This window comes from Bos indicus, chromosome 11, assembly GCF_029378745.1.
Source record: "Bos indicus isolate NIAB-ARS_2022 breed Sahiwal x Tharparkar chromosome 11, NIAB-ARS_B.indTharparkar_mat_pri_1.0, whole genome shotgun sequence".
Lineage (NCBI taxonomy): Eukaryota > Metazoa > Chordata > Mammalia > Artiodactyla > Bovidae > Bos > Bos indicus.
The window spans coordinates 73,530,351-73,551,909 of record NC_091770.1 but is presented as its reverse complement, the minus strand read 5'-3'; the positions used below and the strand labels follow the sequence as shown (position 1 = coordinate 73,551,909).

The 21,559-nt window shown below is 38.6% G+C and overlaps 1 protein-coding gene across 12 annotated transcripts in view; it reads right to left on the bottom strand.

Annotated features, from left to right (window-relative positions):
- Positions 1 to 21,559, bottom strand: part of DTNB (dystrobrevin beta) — a 241,798-nt gene that overhangs the window by 206,111 nt on the left and 14,128 nt on the right. For all 12 annotated transcript variants that reach the window (XR_011569352.1, XM_070799016.1, XM_070799008.1 and 9 more), the window contains exon 2: positions 4,742 to 4,809. Coding sequence is in view for 11 of the 12 variants with exons in the window: in XM_070799016.1 (XP_070655117.1) it covers positions 4,742 to 4,808 (67 nt within the window). In the remaining variant the exon portion in view is untranslated. The remainder of the gene's footprint in view (positions 1 to 4,741; positions 4,810 to 21,559) is intronic.

Sequence of the window (21,559 nt, the reverse complement as noted above, 5' to 3'; positions counted from 1 at the left end):
TCAAACCAGTCCATCCTAAAGGAAATCAATCCTTAACATTCATTGGAAAGACTGATGCTGAAGCTCCAGTACTCTGGGCACCCGATGCAAAACGCCAACTCACTGGAAAAGACCCTGATTCTGGGAAACATTGAAGGCAGGAGGAGAAGGGGACACCAGAGGATGAGATGGTTGGATGGCATCACCAACTCGATAGACACGAGTTTGAGCAGTCTCCAGGAGATGGTGAAGGACGGGGAAGCCTGGCATGCTGCAGTCCATGGGGTCACAAAGAGTCGGATACAACTGAGCAACTAAACAACAACTAAATACTTACTGAATGAATAAACTACTGAAAATTAGGAAGTTCTGGAATGCCTGGTATAAAAGACTCTGATCTGTTCTTTTCCGAAAAATATAAAGTCAAGTCAAAAGGTTATACAACTGTAGACACTAGCAAAGAAAGGCTGACGGAGGGAGATAATAAAAGTAGTGGAGCAGTCAACTCCTCTTCCTGTGTAAACATGTTGATGCTTTTAGCCCTCTTCAAATAGGGCCAAGCATTCCAAAGATGTTCCAGGAAGCCATAAGATGTGGTGGAGGTGCTCAGTAGACCAATGAGAGGCATGAGGAAATAAATGTACTTTGCTGAGAAAGGAATCTAACTGGGGAGACAAGAAGCATGGAAGGAGAAAGAAGAGGAGAGATTATAAATCTAATAAATGTATAGTAACATTTCAGAGCTGTCCAAAAACTTTTACAAATACTTCTGATTAAGAAAAAAAATATTTTAAAAAAATAGTCTGAATAAGTAACAAATATGAACATGAATGACTTCCTCATTTTTTTCTTGGCAGTCCAATTAGAAACCCTAGGGACCGAAGATGAAGCCAGAGGTCCCAGAAGACAGGAAGGTACAAATAAAATCAAGATCACTGAAGGGTGACTCTCACAGTTGGTGAACTAGGGGGAAAAGTTTTAAAATCCCACAAAGGGAAATGGTAGAGACACATGGCTGATTCCACCAAGATTTAATTTTTTTTTTTAAATAATGGCAAGCAAGGAAAGTGGTAACCAAATAGGCTGCATAAAACAAAAGTGGATTATACAGAATAAAAATAAAGTTTAATTTGTGGGCTTCAAAAAACACAAAAAGTAGCGTCTATTTCATAAAGGAGGTACTCTAAAGCATTCTAATATTCTTATACTACTTTGAACAAAGTTATAAATATTGATAGGATTTGGACTTCATTTCAATTGATGTTAAAATTTCTGGAGTAACCACAAAAAGAACAGAAAGAGAACATACAACCCACAATTAAGTAGAGGAAAAAAGTAGAATGGGAAGGAAGGAAGCTCAATTCATCTAAGAAAAGCCAAGGAAAGAGGGAAAAAACAAAACACAACAGAGAAACAACAAAATTGAAGCACAAAATATAATGGAAAAAAAATGAAACATATCAGTATTCATAACAGCATTCATAACAAAAAAATTTAAAGAATAAAAATAAATATTCTGTACTAGGCATGCTAACCAAAAGAAAGCTGGTATAGCTATATTAATATACAACAAATCAGACCTCAAAGCAAAGAAACATTACTAGAAAAAATGTACCTATTTAATAATAAAAGATTCAATTTTCTAGGTAGACAGAACATTTTAATATATATGCATCTAAGAACAAAAGCTTCAAAACACTGACAGTACTACAGGGGGAAAACTTTAAATCCATGATCAATGCAGAGATTTTCAACACCTCCAGTAATTAAGATCAAGCAGTCAAATGAGTAAGGAAAAAAGACTTTAATAAAATATAACAAGCTTGATTGAGATAATATTATTTTCAAGCATTCAGGGAATATTCAGAAAAACAAATAACATAAAATATCAAGAAACACAAAGATTCTAGAGTGTTCCTCATTCCCTGACCCATAAATCAAGCTAAATATTCTTATAATTAAAAACATCCACTTACTAGTTTAAAAGGATACTTCTAAATAATTCATAAGAGAAATTAGAAAACACAGAAATATAATAATAATAATAATAGTATATATCAGAAGACATACCTACAAAAATAGAAAGTCAAGAAAAAGTATTCAGTGCTTACATAAGAAAGAAAAAAAAGTCTGAAAATAAACCTCTACCTATAAAAATATAGAACTGCCTAAAGTAGAAAGAAGAAAATAATAAACCATGTGATAACATGAAATAATGAGGTAGAAAACAAAGATTCAGGGAGAGGACCAATAAAGCCAAAAGTTTCTTGGAAAAAAACAATAAAAGTGACAAAATTCTGGAAAAGGAAAAATAAAATCAGAATCTCTGAATATGAAGGCCTGGCAGGAAGTATATTGTAGACTCAACTAGGAAGCTTTTATTTTGGTACCAGAGTTGAGAAACTATCACTTACCATTTTTCTTAGAATTTTATATCATATAAAAAGTATAAACTATCAAATTTCTACATAATTTCTCCTTTAATAAATATTTATTGAGTTGATGGGGCTATCATGATAAATACATGTGATTCTTACTTTCATGGGGTTCAAGTCTAAAAGATAAAATATTAAGTAAAGAGACTTCATGCTCCCAAAGCAGGGGGCACAGGTTCAATCTCTGATCAGGGAACTAAAATCCCACATGACATGCAGTGCTGTCAAAAAAAAAAAATAACACCCAAAGAATTAACAAACTAATTTCATCACTGTTTAAAATAGGAAATTTAAAGCTATTGTCCAAAAACAGAAAGGCTTAAGAATACCACTGAGTGGCACAATAATAAAGGTAGCTATGACAAAGAAATCATATCGCCTGCAAATCCTAGAATATTTACTCTTTGACTGTTTAAGAAAAAGACTGTTGGCTCCAGAATTATGTATGTTAACAGAGTAAAGGAAAAATATATGTCACTATATCTCAATTTTTTAAAAAGGAGAAATACATTCCTCTCAAGAGAAGCAGAGACAAATGATAAAATTCAATACTCATTCATGATTTAAAGAAAATAACAGTAATAACACTTGGTAAATTAGAGCAGAAAGGTAGTTCCTTAACCTGATAAAAGGTACAAAACCTATAACAAATATCATTTTAATAGTGAAATATTACATCCACTCCCATTCAAGTCAAAAACGAGACAAGAATGTCTGCTATCCTCCCAACTCTTAACTATAGTATCTGTATAGTCAGTAGATAATGAAAAAGAGGTAAAAGTATTGCAAAAGTAAGAGTCAAAAGGCCTTTCTTTAAAAATTATACAGTTCTGTAGAATGTACACCACCAAGAATGAACCAGAATGTAAACCATAGGCTTTGGGTTGTTATAATACGCCAATGTAGGCCCATCAGTTGTAATGAACGGTCTACTCTGGTGTGAGTGTTGACAGATACGTCAGTAGAAGTCTATAAACTAACATTAAGAGTAATGAAAGAGCAGAGAGAAAGATCATGAGATTCAAAATCGACATACTAAAGTCAACTCAACACCTGGATGACAGGGCCAAGTCATCAGGGTGGCAAACAGTGGTTTCTGCATCCTTAGAAGGTAATGATGCTGGAGATTTGGGGTGAAGTTGGAAATAAGAGTGGGGCTTCCCATAGCAGATACCATCACCACCAATGCAATTCTTTCTGTGGAGAAATAGAGGTGACTCTTGCAGCCACACCCACCAAACATCTCCCAGACCATCCATATTCTTGAGTTTGTTACACAGAATGGTAATTTATATGAAGTTTATGTCAGTGATAACGTTCACTAAGCAATCAACCCAATTCTTTGAAGAATACCCAATTTCTACTTTAAATATCTCCCCGATCATGCTCTCTCACATGCCCATGAGAGTGCATGCCAGATAATTCTTAATATCAAGAATTATTATTTATTTGGTTTCCATTTTTGTCAGTTTCCCTTTAAAATGAAAACAGTATGAGTGAAGTCAGGGACTGTGTTTTGTTCTCCCCTATATGGCTCAGATGGTAAAGAGTCTGTCTGCAATGCAGGAGATGCTGGTTCGATCCCTGGGTGGGGAAGATCCCCTGAAGAAAGGAATGGCAACCCACTCCAGTAATGTTGCCTAGAGAATTCCATGGACAGAGAAGCCTGGTGGGCTATGGTCCATGGGGTCACAAAGAGTCAGACACAACTGGGACACGACTAACACAACCCTAGCACCTATAATGGTGCCTGGAATATAACAGATTCTCAGTAAATAAAATTCAATGAAAAGGTGACCTCTTTGCTGAAGAATATAGGAATATATAAGAATAAATAACAATATGTAAGAATGTTTTAACAGAAGATTTTAAAGGGTATATAGTAAAGTTACATACCAAAGTACACATTCCTACTTTTACTTCTTCCTACAGCTCTAAGTGTTGTTCTAACAGTTAGTTCTCTCTACATTAGAGTCTTTATCTACAGTAAGGTAATTTATGTAACATATTATTTATCATCACCTGCAAGCTCATGGTAACAATGGAGTTATTACAAGAGGTCTAAATTGACTGGCATGCTTTAAATGCACAGATATTCTAGTTAACATATTTGTCATTATTTATGACCTTGCTTAAGAAAGCAACTCAAGTTAATTCAATTAAAGTAATGCTCTGGCTTGGTGTCCTCCAACTGCATGATTCTTTAACTCCCATTCCTCTCCTTCTAAAATTTGTAACATAAAACTTCTGATTAAAGCTGTGATTTGATCAGGGGGAAAAAAGACATTCCCACATATTAATACAAACAAGGATTCCAGAAGACTCACGCATTTCTATGAACAGCTGCCTCTTCTCTGCCATGGTCTTCCGCTTGTTCCCACTTTCCTCAATCATCCTAGAGACAAAGAAGGATACAGTAAACAAATGTGTAAACAAATGTGTAATTTGACAATTCCATCAAGTGCTTATCAGTCTGTTGTGGAGAGGTACAGGAAACCAAGCCGTCTATGCACACATTAAAAGGATATCAATAAAAGTAAAGTGGAAGCCCGAGGCAGAAAAAGACAAACTACTGTCCCCTTATTTGACAGCTTCTAAATATTATAAAGTCAATACTTAAATGAGCTCATACACTTGCTTCCTGTGCTGACAATATGGGGCCATGTCTTATTTTTAACTTTATTTTCTCTACAGAGTCCTGGATTAGTCAAGACAATTTCCCCATATTCCTACTGTTTTACATAGATAAACATGTTATTAAAAATAATTTAGATAATAATTATAATGAAAGGCTATAATAATAAAAACATTAAGATAATTAGCTTATACATAAAAGATATAAATAAAATCTTTTATTTTTATATTAAAAAGTACTGAAAGAGGAATTCATGCACAAATTCAAAGAACTCCTAAACATAAGTTTTTAATCACATGACTTACACTATGCCAGTCACTTTGTTTAAAAATAAAACTCTTTCCATGCATTATCTCATTTAATTCTCCCAACAATTCTGAGTGTTGGCATTATTATTATCCCATTTTATAGATTAGAAAACAGATGTCTAGAAAAGAACACTAACTTGCTCAAAGACACAGAATGCAGAAGCAATAGAGCAAAATTGCAACCCTTTCATTAAACTTCTTTCACAACTGTTGTTTCTAAATACATTTCAAATCTCTATGCTTAAAAGGCTAGAACACAATAGCCCACTGCATGGACCTTACTGATGTAAAATTTGTGACAATTTCAGCTAAACTCTGCCTTACTCTATGAAGTAAAAAGTATCTACAAATAGCATATGCTAAATAATTCCATAAGCGCATTAAACTACTGTAGATCATGGAGTTATTTACATAACATTCTCAAATGTGTTAGAATCATAAATTAAATGATGACTACACAAATTACATATCCATTAAAGCAAGTGCCTACTGAAAGTTTAGTAGTTTAGTAGAAAGTTTAGCCTAAAGAAAATTTAAAATGTAAATATATTCCTTAACATTCTGCACTTAATATTTTGATCATTAAAACTATCCCTTTCCTAAATCACTGTAATGTTACCAAATAGTAAGTGATGGTTACCTAACAATTTGCTCCCAAGAGGAAACAGTTTTAAACAGAAGCAAAGTAAGCCGAAGAAAAAGCAACCAGAAACAGCAAAAAAAAATCTAATGAAATCTAAGTCCTAGAGAAAAAGCAAGAGTTGGGACCAGTAACCTGTAATTATAAAGAAAAAGGGCATTCAAAAACCTCCTCCCTCCTATCCAAAAACTTGGTCTCTCACCGTGTATTACAAAGTTTAAATGCTAAACACAAATTAAAATACAGAATCATAATATCCTTTATAAAATATATAACTTATTAAATTTCTTCTACTTTGTTCTTTAAATTAATTTTTCTCAAAGTAGAATCTAAGAATTCCTGGAGATCCCTAAATTCTTCAGGACAATTTTCTAATTTTGTCTTTATTTCCAGATTAATCTTGAAAAAATTAATAAAAACATGTTGTACTGCCAATGCCACTTTAGAGCCCGCATCTACATGTATGAATACGGTAGCACCGGAAGCAAGAGGTCATGTAAAGCAGGGACAATTAAACTAGAGAAACTATACTACCCTGGACCAGATCTGACCTGTCACCTGTTTTTGCAAATAAAGTTTTACTGGAACACAGCCACATCTATTCATTTATCTATTGTCTATGGATGCTCTCCGGAGAAGGCAATGGCATCGCACTCCAGTACTCTTGCCTGGAAAATCCCATGGACGGAGGAGCCTGGTAGGCTGAAGTCCATGGGGTCGCTAAGAGTCGGACACGACTGAGCGACTTCACTTTCACTTTTCACTTTCCTGCACTGGAGAAGGAAACGGCAACCCACTCCAGTGTTCTTGCCTGGAGAATCCCAGAGATGGGGGAGCCTGGTGGGCTGCCGTCTATGGGATCACACACAGTCGGACACGATTGAAGTGACTAGCATGGATGCTCTCATACTACAAAGGCTGAGTTGAGTGTTTTCCACAAAAAGCATCTGGCACGCAAAGTCTAAAATCTTTACTATCTGGTCCTTTAAGAAAAAGTATGCCAACCCAACCTAAAGCAACAGTAATTAATATTGCATTACTACAAATGACTGGCTCAGTTCAGTTAGCATGTTCCCATGTCAAAATGACAACAATCATCTCACATTCCACAAGGGTTTGAGTTTCACTTCCATTATTAGAAGTTTATCCTTGGCAACTGCCTTATTAATTACTCTAAGATTCATTCTTCATTGCTGTACACATTTAAAATTTTGATCAGTCAGTCAGTTTGTTCGCTCGGTCGTGTCCAACTCTTTGCAACCCCATGAATTGCAGCACGCCAGGCCTCCCTGTCCATCACCAACTCCCGGAGGTCACCCAAACTCTTGTCCATCGAGTAGGTGATGCCATCCAGCCATCTCATCCTCTGTAGTCCCCTTCTCCTCCTGCCCCCAATCCCTCCCAGCATCAGAGTCTTTTCCAATGAGTCAACTCTTCGCATGAGGTGGCCAAAGTATTGGAGTTTCAGCTTTAGCATCAGTCCTTCCAAAGAAATGCCAAATTGCCCTCCAAAATGCTGTGTCAGTATACTTTTACTAATAATCTTCCCCCAGGAAGTTTTAGAAATTACTAAGGTAGTCAGCACAAACTGACCTTGTGCATTTGTGCTCAGTCATGTCCGACTCTTTGCAATCCAATGGACTGTAGCCTGCCAGGCTCCTCTGTCCGTGGAATGTCCCAGGCAACAATACTGGAGCAGGTTGCCATTTCCTTCTCCAGAGGATCTTCCCGACCCAGCGATCAAACCCGTATCTCCAGCATTGGCAGGTGATTTTTTTTTTAACCACTGAGCCACCTGGGAAGCCCTTACTCTCCCATCAAATTATACACCTGCACGGAATGTGTGCTGGAGTTATTTGAGGTTGGTGAAAGTAAATATCACCAGGTGGACTGGGAAAGAATACAACAGAATCCAAAATACCACCAAACAGCTGGTGAGTTTATCCTTTTTTCCCTCTTGAACCCCTGGCTTGAACTCAACAAGCACAAACCCCTGAACCTAGCACAGAGGAATCTGGGAAAAATCCTCTAGCTACAGCTTAAAGAGAAGAAAGAAGTCTAAAGCCCATCCAGAGAGAATGGGAGAGACTTCCCATTCTCAAGTTCTCCCAGCACTTTTTTCCTCTCTCTTCTTTTTCTTCATTTTCTCCCACTCCAGCCAAGCAGTGGCAGTATCAATAAAAGCAGCTACCCTGGAAAACTACAGGAGTCAAAAATTTGAAGAAAGATGTATCATCTAATCAGATGGTCTAATCAAAATCCCAGCATAATTACTTGTAAATATAGACAGTTCTAAATTTTATATGGAGAGCCTAAAGCTACAGACCAGATAAGAAATTTTGGAAAGGAAGAATAACGTTGGAGGCACGTACTATTCAATTTTAAGAATTACTAAAAAACTACAGTAATCAAGACAGCATGATATTGACAAAGGGACAAGTACACAGATCAACGAAATAGAACAGAGTCTCGATACAGAGGCACACAAATATGGCCACTTGATTTTTTTTTTAAGATACAAAAGAAATTCAATGAAGAAAGGACAGTCTTGGTGTCAGAAAAACTGGTTATGCTTATGTCAAAAAAATGACCTATACCTCACACCATAAATAAAAAATTCAAAATGGAAGACAGACATAAATGTAAAAGTGTAAAAGAAGAAACCATGAGAGAAAATCTTCGTGGTCTGATCAGATCAGATCAGATCAGTTGCTCAGTCGTGTCCGACTCTTTGCGACCCCATGAATCGCAGCACGCCAGGCCTCCCTGTCCATCACCAACTCCCAGAGTTCACTCAGACTCACGTCCATCGAGTCACTCGTGTCATCCAGCCATCTCATCCTCTGTCGTCCCCTTCTCCTCCTGCCCTCAATCCCTCCCAGCATCAGAGTCTTTTCCAATGAATCAACTCTTCACATGAGGTGGCCAAAGTACTGGAGTTTCAGCTTTAGCATCATTCCTTCCAAAGAAATCCCAGGGCTGATCTTCAGAATGGACTGGTTAGATCTCCTTGCAGTCCAAGGGACTCTCAAGAGTCTTCTCCAACACCACAGTTCAAAAGCATCAATTCTTCGGCGCTCAGCCTTCTTCACAGTCCAACTCTCACATCCATACATGAACACAGGAAAAACCATAGCCTTGACTAGATGGACCTTTGTTGGCAAAGTAATGTCTCTGCTTTTGAATATGCTATCTAGGTTGGTCGTAACTTTCCTTCCAAGGAGTAAGCGGCTTTTAATTTCATGGCTGCAGTCACCACCTGTAGTGATTTTGGAGCCCAGAAAAATAAAGTCTGACACTGTTTCCACTGTTTCCCCATCTATTTCCCATGAAGTGATGGGACCGGATGCTATGATCTTCGTTTTCTGAATGTTGAGCTTGAAGCCAACTTTTTCACTCTCCACTTTCACTTTCATCAAGAGGCTTTTGAGTTCCTCTTCACTTTCTGCCATAAGGGTGGTGTCATCTGCATATCTGAGGTTATTGATATTTCTCCTGGCAATCTTGATTCCAGCTTGTGTTTCTTCCAGTCCAGCGTTTCTCATGATGTACTCTGCATATAAGTTAAATAAACAGGGTGACAATATACAGCCTTGGCGAACTCCTTTTCCTATTTGGAACCAGTCTGTTGTTCCATGTCCAGTTCTAACTGTTGCTTCCTGACCTGCATACAAGTTTGATACATCACTCTAAAAGCACAAAGCACAAAAGAAAATAATAATAATAAACTGGACATGACCAAATTAAATACTTCTGTTCTATGAAAGAAACCAATAAGAAAACAAAAGCTACACCCTGGGAGAAAAATATCTACAAATCACAGGTCTGACACAAGACCTGTATCCAGAAGAATATATTTTTAGAAAAACTCTCAAAACCAGCCAACATGGAAGAAAAGCTTGTTATTCAATAGAAGCCCCAATACTGACCTTATTTGTTAACTTAGCAGGTGCAATGGACCTGCAGATATTCTGCCTTTATTCCATTACCCATTCTACTACTCTGATGCATAACTTATCAGCTTCCGGTTGCCAGCATTTGCATTTCTTTATTTGACGCTTTTTCTGGCCATTGAAGGCTTTGACACTTGCAGTGCAGTCCAGAAGTACCAGGGGATTAACATCCTTGGACAGCAGTCCTCCCACTGATGGAAGTTAATATATAAATAATCCAGCTTCTTTACCTATCAGAGGGAATAACTCTGAGGCCATGTGTTCCACTGACTTCCTGAGCTCCCCTTTGGAATTAACTTTGCTCACCCATGGCAACTGATATGAAATACTTTATTAACTACTTTCTCTTCTCTGTCTCACTTCTCCACTCTTTCACCAGTATTTTCTAGGATCTAAAAAATAATTTAAAAAAAAAATTGCACTTGAGTCCTTACAGAGCATTTTGTTCTAGGGTAATCCAAAATAAGACAGATTTGATCCTGTAAAACAGACCTCTGAGATGAAGTCTGTAAGTGGATCACTCGCCAAGCAGATGACAGGGATCCCAGTGCTAGCAGTAAGTGGCTTGCGGAGAACCCCTGGTGTGCTGCTGCATGGATAGTACTAAGACTCTTGATGAGGTGAAACTGGTAAGGGATACACTTAGAAGATGACTGGCTTATGCAATAGCTTTCGCATTTGAGAGAGAGACAGGAGCACCAGGAATTTTAAAGACAATTAAATGGTTGAGCTTTTGTTAAGAAGGACTTATGCACAGAAGAAAGAAAATAGCAAGACTTAAATCAGTCAAGAACCAACTCAGAGCAAGCTATGACAGCCAGATGATCTCCATGGCAGCATTTTCTAAGGAACCCTCAGCTCCCACAACTTGAGAGCAGACGGTGCTAAAAATCAGGCTCAAATTATAAAGGTAGGCAACTTATAGAAGATTGAATTCACAGTCCAGCCAAGATTCTCCTGAACACTCTGGGGCAGAAGTGGCTCTCCTGCTCTTGCTTCAGAGGCTGTTTCCTCAGCCTAAAGCCCACGCAAAGGCCTCATCTCAGATGCATGCCTCAAAAGATGCTGACCCACCTCAAAATCTGTCCCTACATTCCTCCCTGTTTCCAGGCTAATAACCAGGGTCCAGCCTCATTCACATCAATAGAATTGGAAGGGGCTGGCCCTGCTTTGGATAGAAAAGTGAGGATTCATCCAAACAGCTGTGGACCTGACGATATGCACCAACAAGAACTGGAAGAACATACCTGGAATTGACAAGTGTTCAACCTGAGCCAAGTGTAAGATAAGACAAAGTCTGCTGACATGGCAACACTTGGCCCGTGACCCAGGATTTAATGTTCTATAAAGGACACCTGGCACCAGTCCTAACACGCTGTAGACTAGCTCATGTAAGTCGGTGTGGGGGTTTTGATGGCCCAAAGTAAATGAGCTGAAGATGTGGGAATTGCATGGCAGGGTATTAAGGAAAGAGTTTATAGAGTGCTCTCATTTTCCATATCTCCTGACCTTTATTGAATCCTTCTATCCTGACTGATAGGATCTGCTTTTCTTTATTTCTCTTTGTTTTTGTTTTAATAGAGAAACCAGGCTTTCTCTGACCTCTAAAGTCTATTTCCTACTCTGCATAACAGGCCTGAAATACTATAAAATACTATAAATTTACCCTTTCCTAGAAACAGGAGAAGGCAATGGCAACCCACTCCAGTGTTCTTGCCTGGAGAATCCCAGGGATGGCAGAGCCTGGTTGGCTGCCATCTATGGGGTTGCACAGAGTCAGACATCACTGAAGCGACTTAGCAGCAGCAGCAGCAGAAACAGTCTTAATGCTCGATGTAGTTGGTATACACACACTCTACCTACCTTGCCCCTTGTGCATGTGAAAGTCACTCAGTCGTGTCCAACTCTTTGTGATCCCATGGATTATAGCCCCCCAGGTTCCTCTGTTCATGGGGATTCTCCAGGCAAGAATATTGGTGTGGGTCCATGCCCTCCTCCAGGGGATCTTCCCAACCCAGGGATCGAACCCAGGTCTCCCACACTGCGCGAGGATTCTTTACCAATTGAGCCACCAGGGAAGCCCCTTCAGGGGTATAACCCTGAGGACATGTTATATGAGCTCCTGGAGCTCGCTGGTGGGAATAAGCTTCAGTTACCCACAGTAGGAACTTGTTTGATAACAAAGCCTTTATTTGCTAATTTCCCTTCCCTATTCACTTCCTGGTCCCCTACAAGTATCTGCAAGCATAAGATGCAAAACAAAAACTCATACTTGCACTCAAATCCTTGTCTAAGAGTCAGCTTTTTGTGGAACTCAAACTAAAATATTAAAGATTTTCCATTTCAATCAATCTTATAGTTCAGATTTCATAAAATCCAAATGTATGGGGTACACAAAAATTAAGATGACTATAAATGACTTTCCTCAGCCTTGAGGTGATTCCATTCCAGAGCTCCATGGATACTGATATCTCTATCTTTGTAATTACAATCTTAATAGTCCACGCCTGACAAAGATCTAATCCTCCTACCAAGCCTGATCATATGTCCTTGTCCTCCTGATACAACTTTAAAGATCAGCACTTTGTTGCTGTGTTCAGTCTCTAAGTCATGTCCCACTCTTTCACAATCCCATGGACTACAGCCAGTCATGCTCCTCTGTCCATGGCATTTCCCAGGCAAGAATACTGGAGTGGGTTGCCATTTCCTTCTCCAGCGGATTTTCCTAACTGAGGGATTGAACCCACGTCTTCTGCATTAGCAGACAGATTCTTTACTGCTGAGCCACCAGGGAACCCCAATCTGACTACCAAACCCGATTATGTGTCCTTCTCTTCCTGATACGACTTTAAAGATAAACACTTGCGTGAATATAAACACATCTCTCTTCTTCCTTCCACTCGGACTCCTGGCACTTTGCCTTTTCTGAGCCTCATAATCTAGAAGTAACCAACACCTCCTTATCATCCACTTCACATACTAACCTTGATTTCAAACACTGCCATTTCCTTCCTCATAATCATGCTCATAGCCACCCTTTTTTCCCATTTTAACTGCCAAAATTTTTGTCCACATGAATGCACAAATAAAATTCGATGACGCCATGATCTCAGGACTCTGCAACCCCTTCTTCCTGTAGTTCATCCTGTGAATACGCAGAGAAATCCACAAGATACATTTATGCACACATGCCTGCTCTTCGGCGGATCCTAATCACTCAACTTAGGAACTTCATTCCACCCAATTAAAAAAATCAGAACACAAAGGGAAATAAGCCAGAGAAAAATAAATACAATCTCACTCATATGTGTAATCCATAAGGAGTCAAACTTGTCATAGAAGCAGAGTAGATTGGTAGTTCCAAGGGGCTGGGGAGTTGGGAAAGTGGGGAGATACAAAGGATTCAAACTTTCACTTAAAAGATGAGTTGGGGGTCAAATGCACAGGCTGGTGACTACAGTTGATAATGCTCTATTGCATGTTTGAAATTTGCTAAGAGTGTATATCTCAAAGCACCACCATACACACACAAGAAAGAAGGAGCTAATTAACTTCATTGTGGTAATCACTGCACAATGTATACATTTATCAAATTATGTTGTACACTTTAAATATACAATTTTATTTGTCAATTATGCCTCAATAAAGCTGGGGGAAAACCTGAACAATATATTTGAGCACCTTTCCACATCAATGAATACTCTTCAAACCATAATTTTGAATGAGAGAATGGAATTTATCACAATCATTCATCTGTACCTTGACTGTTGACAATATTTCCAACTATCTACTATTATGAACAGTGCAATAATAAACATCTTTGAAGCAAAATTTAAAACAAAAGAAGAACCATAGTACAGCTTTAGTCTACAAAATGAGAGAAGACTAGAGCCTAGCTGTGAGGATATAAGCAAAGTTTCTTCAATCTGAAAGGAGTTGAAACTGTTAAATTCCTAGAAAAGGTTATTTAATGACCTAAGCCCAAGGCCAAACTGAATGAACGAGTTTTTAGATACAACACCAAAAGCACTATCCATGAAAGGAAAAATTGTATCTTACTAAAATTAATTGTTCTGCAAAAGATACTGTTAACAGAATGAAAAGAGCCAGAGTGAAAGATTTTCAAAACATATACCTGATGGAGAACTTGTATTCAAATTATGAAAAGAACTCTTAAAATTCAACAGTAAGAAAACAACCCAACTTAAAAATAATCAAAAGATGTGAACAGATATCTTATCAAAGAAGTTATACAGATGGTAAGCATATGAAAAGATGTTCAGCATCATCTGTCATTAGGAAATTACAAAGTAAAACAACAATGAGATACCACTAAACACTATTGTGTGTGTGTGTGCGTGTATTAGTAGCTCAGTCATGTCTGACTCTTTGCAACCCCATGAACTGTAGCTCACCAGGCTCTTCTGTCCATGGAATTCTCCAGGGAATCTTCCCAACCTAGGACTCGAACCCGGGTCTCCCACATGGCAGGCTGACTCTTTACCATCTGAGCCACCAGGGAAGCCTTAGATACCTATACGGATGGCTAAAATCCAAAAAACTGACAAGAATGTAAAGCAACAGGAACTCGCATCCACGGCTGGTCGGAATGCCTGGTTGGAAGACAATTTACAGTCGCTTACAAAACTCATCACAGTCTTACCAGCCAGTTCAGCGACTGCACTAGGTATTTAACCAATAAATACTATAAATACTGAGTGGAAAATGTGTATTCACACAAAACCTGTACCCAAATGTTCATACCAGTTTTATTCACAACTGCTGAACACTGAAAGGAACCAAGATGCCCTTCAATGGGGAATAAATAGATAAACCAACTACTGCCTTCATAAATGGGATATTTTTCAGCAATAATAAATAAACTATCAAGTCAAGAAAAGACATGAAGCTTAAATATATATTGCAAAGTGAAAAAAAGCCAATATGAAAAGGCTACATATTATATGGTTCCAATTATAAGATCTTCTAGGGAAAAAAAAAAAAAAACTATACAAATGATAAAATGATCAGTGGTTACCAAAGATTTGGGACAAAGGAAGAGGAATGAATAGGCAAAACACAGCAAAATTTTTAGGATGATAAAACTTCTGTATGATACTGTAATGGTATACATGTAACGGACAATGACGCTACACATTGGTGAAAACCAAAAGAAATTTACAACACAGAGTGAAATTTAATGTATGTAAAAAAATTTTTTTTAATCATTTAGGAGGTCAGAGGATTCCTGGATGAAATGCAGAATATGACAAAACAATCTAACTGTATTACAAAGAAATGAACCAACCTCACTGAACAGGGAGAAAAGTACAGTGACCTAAGTAACTCTAGAAGTGAATGGAGTCTGTAAAACTAAAAGCAATATAAAATACACGTAAGTACTGTCCTCTAGTTTCCCACAGGTTGCACACATGCCTATGTGTTCACTCGCTTCAGTTGTGTTCAACTCTTTGTGACCCTATGGACCTAGCCTGCCAGGCTCCTCTGTCCATGGGGATTCTCCAAGCAAGAATACTGGAGTGGGTTGCCATGCTCTCCTCCGGAGGACCTTCCCAACCCAGGGATCAAACCTACGTCTCTTATGTCTCTTGCATTGGCAGGCAGGTTCTTTACCACTAGCGCCACCTGGGAAGCCCATTCCCAGGGTTATGAGCTAACAATTCTAATACTGTGATGCATGTATGCATAATTGAACAATTAAGTAAACAGATGGCAGATGGTGACGTGTGAGGTTACAGATAAGCAAGATGAGAAGCCAGAATGATCCAGGTGGTAATGTAATGAACCACAATTGGATACATCACGGTGAGTGCATGGTGAACTCAGCCCACCAGGCTCCCCTGTCCCTGGGATTCTCCAGGCAAGAACACTGGAGATATATAGATATACAGTAACAAATAAAAGTGTTTGTAGGTATGTTTATGTATATGCATTAGTACACACATATATATCTCCTTCCCTGATGGCTCATTAGGTAAAGAACCTGCCTGTAATGCAGGAGACACAGAAGATTCGGGTTCAATTCCCGAGTTGGGAAGATCCCCTGAAGCAGGGCATGGCAACCCACTCCAGTATTCTTGCCTGGAGAATGCCCATGGACAAAGGAGCCTGGTGGGCTACAGTCCACAGGGCCGCAAAGAGTCGGACGCTACTGAGCACTGAGCACATACATGTCCTCGCTCTGGCAACTGAGAGGACCTAGAAACAGTATCACAAAGCAAGGAGCACCTTTAGGGTCCAAATTTTTGTTTATAATACCGTTCTCCAGTAAAAGGAAACAGGGCTCCTCAGAGAAATGCCTGAGGCAGGAAATATACAAGATGAGCATGGATTGTCTTGTACTGATAGTAGAGAAAGAAGTTCTGGGAGGAAAAAACCATATGATAGGAGTATATCAAAGGGACACAGAGGGCAACTGTAACAGCTCCCAATGGCCAACAATGGAAAAATTCAGCAACAAAATTTAATTAAGTATTAATAGTATCTTTAAGTTGATACTAACACAAACAAGTGGATAAATTAATAAATGAAGAATCAACAATATTCTGTGCAGAAAAGTTCCAAATAACCTACACAGAGACTCTGCCCTGAAGAAGGCGGAACATAACTCTCCCTTCCTTAAATGTGAATTGCACACAGTGATTCCTTCCAAAGAGGTGATGGAGAAGAGGGAAATAATTTGACAGTGGAGACCTCTGAGAAACACTACCTCAGCCAAGTGATTAAGTTCAAGGTCAACAGTGATAAACCATGTGGACAATACATACGCTTGACATGATGTGATGAAAATGGCATTTTATCTCTATGGTCTTCCTACCCAAAACCTATAAGCCCCTTCTAATCATGAGAAAAACATCAGGCAAATCTCAGTTGAGGGGAAATCTACAAAATACCTGACCAGTACTCCTCAAAATTGTCTTGTTTCATCAAAAACTTGACCAGCAAAGTCTGAGAAACTGACAACCCTAGAGAAGTCTAAACAGACATGACAACTAAATGTAATGCGGCATCCCAGATGGGATTCTGGAACTGAAAAAGGCCTTTAAGTAAACACTGAGGAAATCTGAATAAAGTATGGATTTTAGTTAATAATAAATAACATACCATCATTGGTTCATTAACTGCAACAAATGAACCACACTAGTGTAAGATGCTAATAACAGAGGAAACAGGGTGTAGGATGCATTAGGAACTCTCTATTATTATTCAATTTTTCAGTAAAGCTAAAACTGTTCTTAAAAATAAAGTTTAGGGACTTCCCTGGCAGTCCATTGGTTAGGACTCTGTGCTTCTGCTGCCAAGGGCATAGCTTTAATCCCTGATGGGGGAACTAAGAGCCCACAAGCCAAGAAGTGTGGCCAAAAAAAAAAAAAAGTTTTATTTTTAAAGACAGTACATAACAAGTGGTGCTGGGAAAATTGGTCAACCACTTATAAAAGAATGAAACTAGAGCACTTTCTAACACCATACACAAAAATAAACTCAAAATGGATTAAAGATCTCAATGTAAGACCAGAAACTATAAAACTCCTAGAGGAGAACATAGGCAAAACACTCTCCGACATACATCACAGCAGGATCCTCTATGACCCACCTCCCAGAATATTGGAAATAAAAGCAAAAATAAACAAATGGGACCTAATTAAACTTAAAAGCTTCTGCACAACAAAGGAAACTATTAGCAAGGTGAAAAGGCAGCCTTCAGAATGGGAGAAAATAATAGCAAATGAAGCAACAGACAAACAACTAATCTCAAAAATATACAAGCAACTCCTACAGCTCAACTCCAGAAAAATAAATGACCCAATCAAAAAATGGGCCAAGAACTAAATAGACATTTCTCCAAAGAAGACATACAGATGGCTAACAAACACATGAAAAGATGCTCAACATCACTCATTATCAGAGAAATGCAAATCAAAACCACTATGAGGTACCATTTCACACCAGTCAGAATGGCTGCGATCCAAAAGTCTACAAGCAATAAATGCTGGAGAGGGTGTGGAGAAAAGGGAACCCTCTTACACTGTTGGTGGGAATGCAAACTAGTACAGCCACTATGGAGAACAGTGTGGAGATTCCTTAAAAAACTGGAAATAGAACTGCCTTATGATCCAGCAATTCCGCTGCTGGGCACACACACTGAGGAAACCAGAAAGGAAAGAGACACGTGTACCCCAATGTTCTGTTTATAATAACTGTTATTATAAACAGCACTGTTTATAATAACCAGGACATGGAAGCAACCTAGATGCCCATCAGCAGATGAATGGATAAGAAAGCTGTGGTACATATACACAATGGAGTATTACCCAGCCATTAAAAAGAATACATTTGAATCAGTTCTAATGAGGTGGATGAAACTGGAACCTAATATACAGAGTGAAGTAAGCCAGAAAGAAAAACACCAATACAGTATACTAACGCGTATATATGGAATTTAGAAAAATAGTAACAATAACCCTGTGTACGAGACAGCAAAAGAAACACTGATGTATAGATCAGTCTTATGGACTCTGTGGGAGAGGGAGAGGGTGGGGAAATTTGGGAGAATGGCATTGAAACATGTATAATATCATGTAAAAAAATAAATAAAGACAGTACAATTATATTATTTCTTTTCCTTTATTCTCTTGTCTGATTTAAAAAGCAACTGCTTTTTAATGCAATATAGGTAAAACAGCATCTATAAAATTGTATTGTTGGGCCTATAACATATAGACTTCATTAATAAGACATAATAATCCAAAATGTCTACGTATCTAACCACAGTGCCTCAAAATACACTAAGCAAAAACTGAAAGAACTGAAAAGGAAAAACAGACTTATCCACACTTTCACTTGGGAGATTTCAGCACTCCTCTATGATGGATACAAGTAGAAAGCCAAGATGAATACGGCAGGACTAAACTTCACTATCAGTCAACTAGACCTAATTGACATTTGTGAAACAATCCATCCAATAATGACAAAATCAAATTCTTTACAAGTGCACATAAAACATGCATCAGAAATTCAAAAAAACTAAATTGCTCTGGAGATGGAAGTAGAATAACATTGACTGTGGGGGGATATCAACTCTATTAGCTTTGATTTGGGTACAGTGTATTTTCTTTATGCTTTACAAGTTCTGTTTCAAAATAAAATTTTAAGTCAGTAGGGTATATGTTCCTTCCCTTAGTGCTTTGGAAGGTTAACAAGGCAGGTCTCCATATGTTATGAAAATGAACTCTACCAAAAACCATAACTTCCGAACTTGTATTCAAACCAACAGGAGTACTCACAAACTACATAATTTGGTATAATATTTATTACTTCAAATCCTCAGCAATTTCTTCTATGAGTATTTAAACATTATTTGCTAACAAAGGATGGATTTTCAGCTTGTCACCAAATTAGAATTGTTCATTTGTCTATGTATTATTTCAGTCAGTTTTACTAAAACAGGAAGAAGAAAAATTCATGGATTTTTTTTTTTTTAATAGTTCAGCTCAGTCACTCAGACATGTCCAACTGTTTTTTATAGTTCAGCTCAGTCACTCAGACACGTCCAACTCTTTGTGACCCCATGAACCACAGCATGCCAGGCCTCCCTGTCCATCACCAACTCCCAGAGTTCACCCAAACTCATGTCCATTGAGTCGGTGGACTCAACCGACTCATCTCATCCTCTGTCGTCCCCTTCTCCTTCTGCCTTCAATCTTTCCCAGCACCGGGCCAGGGTCTTTTCAAATGAGTCAGCTCTTTGCATCAGGTGGCCAAAGTATTGGAGTTTCAGCTTCAGCATCAGTCCTTCCAATGAACACCCAGGACTGATCTCCTTTAGGATAGACTGGTTGGATCTCCTTGCAGTCCAAGGGACTCTCAAGAGTCTTCTCCAACACCACAGTTCAAAAGCATCAATTCTTCAGCACTCAGCTTTTTTTATAGCCCAACTCTCACATCCATACATGACTACTGGAAAAACCATAGCCTTGACTAGACGGACCTTTGTTGACAAAGCAATGTCTCTGCTTTTGAATATGCTATCTAGGCTGATCATAACTTTCCTTCCAAGGAGTAAGTGTCTTTTAATTTCATGGCTGCAATCACCATCTGCAGTGATTTTGGAGCCCAAAAAAATAAAGTCTGACACTGTTTCCCCATCTATTTCCCATGAAGTGATGGGACCGGATGCCATGATCTTGGTTTTCTGAATGTGGAGCTTTAAGCCAACTTCTTCACTCTCCTCTTTCAAGAGGCCCTTTCAAGAGGCCCTTTAGTTCTTCTTCACTTTCTGCCATAAGGGTGGTGTCATCTGCATATCTGAGGTTATTGATATTTCTCCCAGCAATCCTGATTCCAGCTTGTGCTTCATCCAGCCCAGCGTTTCTCATGATGTACTCTGCATATAAGTTAAATAAGCACAGTGACAATATATACCCTTGATGTACTCCTTTCTTGATTTGGAACCAGTCTGTTGTTCCATGTCCAGTTCTAAATGTTGCTTCCTGACCTGAGTACAGGTTTCTTAAGAGGCAGGTCAGGTGATCTGGTATTCCCATCTCTTGAAGAATTTTCCACAGTTTATTGTGATCCACACAGTCAAAAGCTTTGGCATAGTCAATTAAGCAGTAGTAGATGTTTTTCTGGAACTCTCTTGCTTTTTCCATGATCCAGCGGATGTTGGCAATTTGATCTCTGGTTCCTCTTCCTTTTCTAAAACCAGCTTGAACATCTGAAGGTTCACAGTTCACGTATTGCTGAAGCCTAACTTGGAGAATCTTGAGCATTACTTTACTAGCGTGTGAGATGAATGCAATTGTGCGGTAGTTTGAGCATTCTTTGGCATTGCCTTTCTTTGGGACTGAAACGAAAACTGACCTTTTCCAGTCCTGTGGCCACTGCTGAGTTTTCCAAGTTTGCTGACATATTGAGTGCAGCACTTTCACAGCATTATCTTTTAGGATTTGAAAGAGCTCAACTGGAATTCCATCACCTCCACTAGCTTTGTTCGTAGTAATGCTGCCTAAGACCAACTTGACTTCACATTCCAGGCTGTCTGGCTCTAGGTGAGTGATCACACCATCGTGACTATCTGGGTCGTGAAGATCTTCTGTATATTCTTGCCACCTCTTTTTTTTTTATTTTATTTTTAAACTTTACATAATTGTATTAGTTTTGCCAAATATCAAAATGAATCCATCACAGATATACATGTGCTCCCCATCCTGAACCCTCCTCCCTCCTCCCTCCCCGTACCATCCCTCTGGGTCATCCCAGTGCACTAGCCCCAAGCATCTAGTATCGTGCATTGAACCTGGACTGGCATCTCATTTCATACATGACATTTTACATGTTTCAGTGCCATTCTCCCAAATCTTCCCACCCTCTCCCTCTCCCACAGAGTCCATAAGACTTCTATACATCAGTGTCTCTTTTGCTGTCTTGTACACAGGGTTATTGTTACCATCTTTCTAAATTCCATATATATGCGTTAGTATACTGTATTGGTGTTTTTCCTTCTGGCTTACTTCACTCTGTATAATAGGCTCCAGTTTCATCCACCTCATTAGAACTGATTCAAATGTATTCTTTTTAATGGCTGA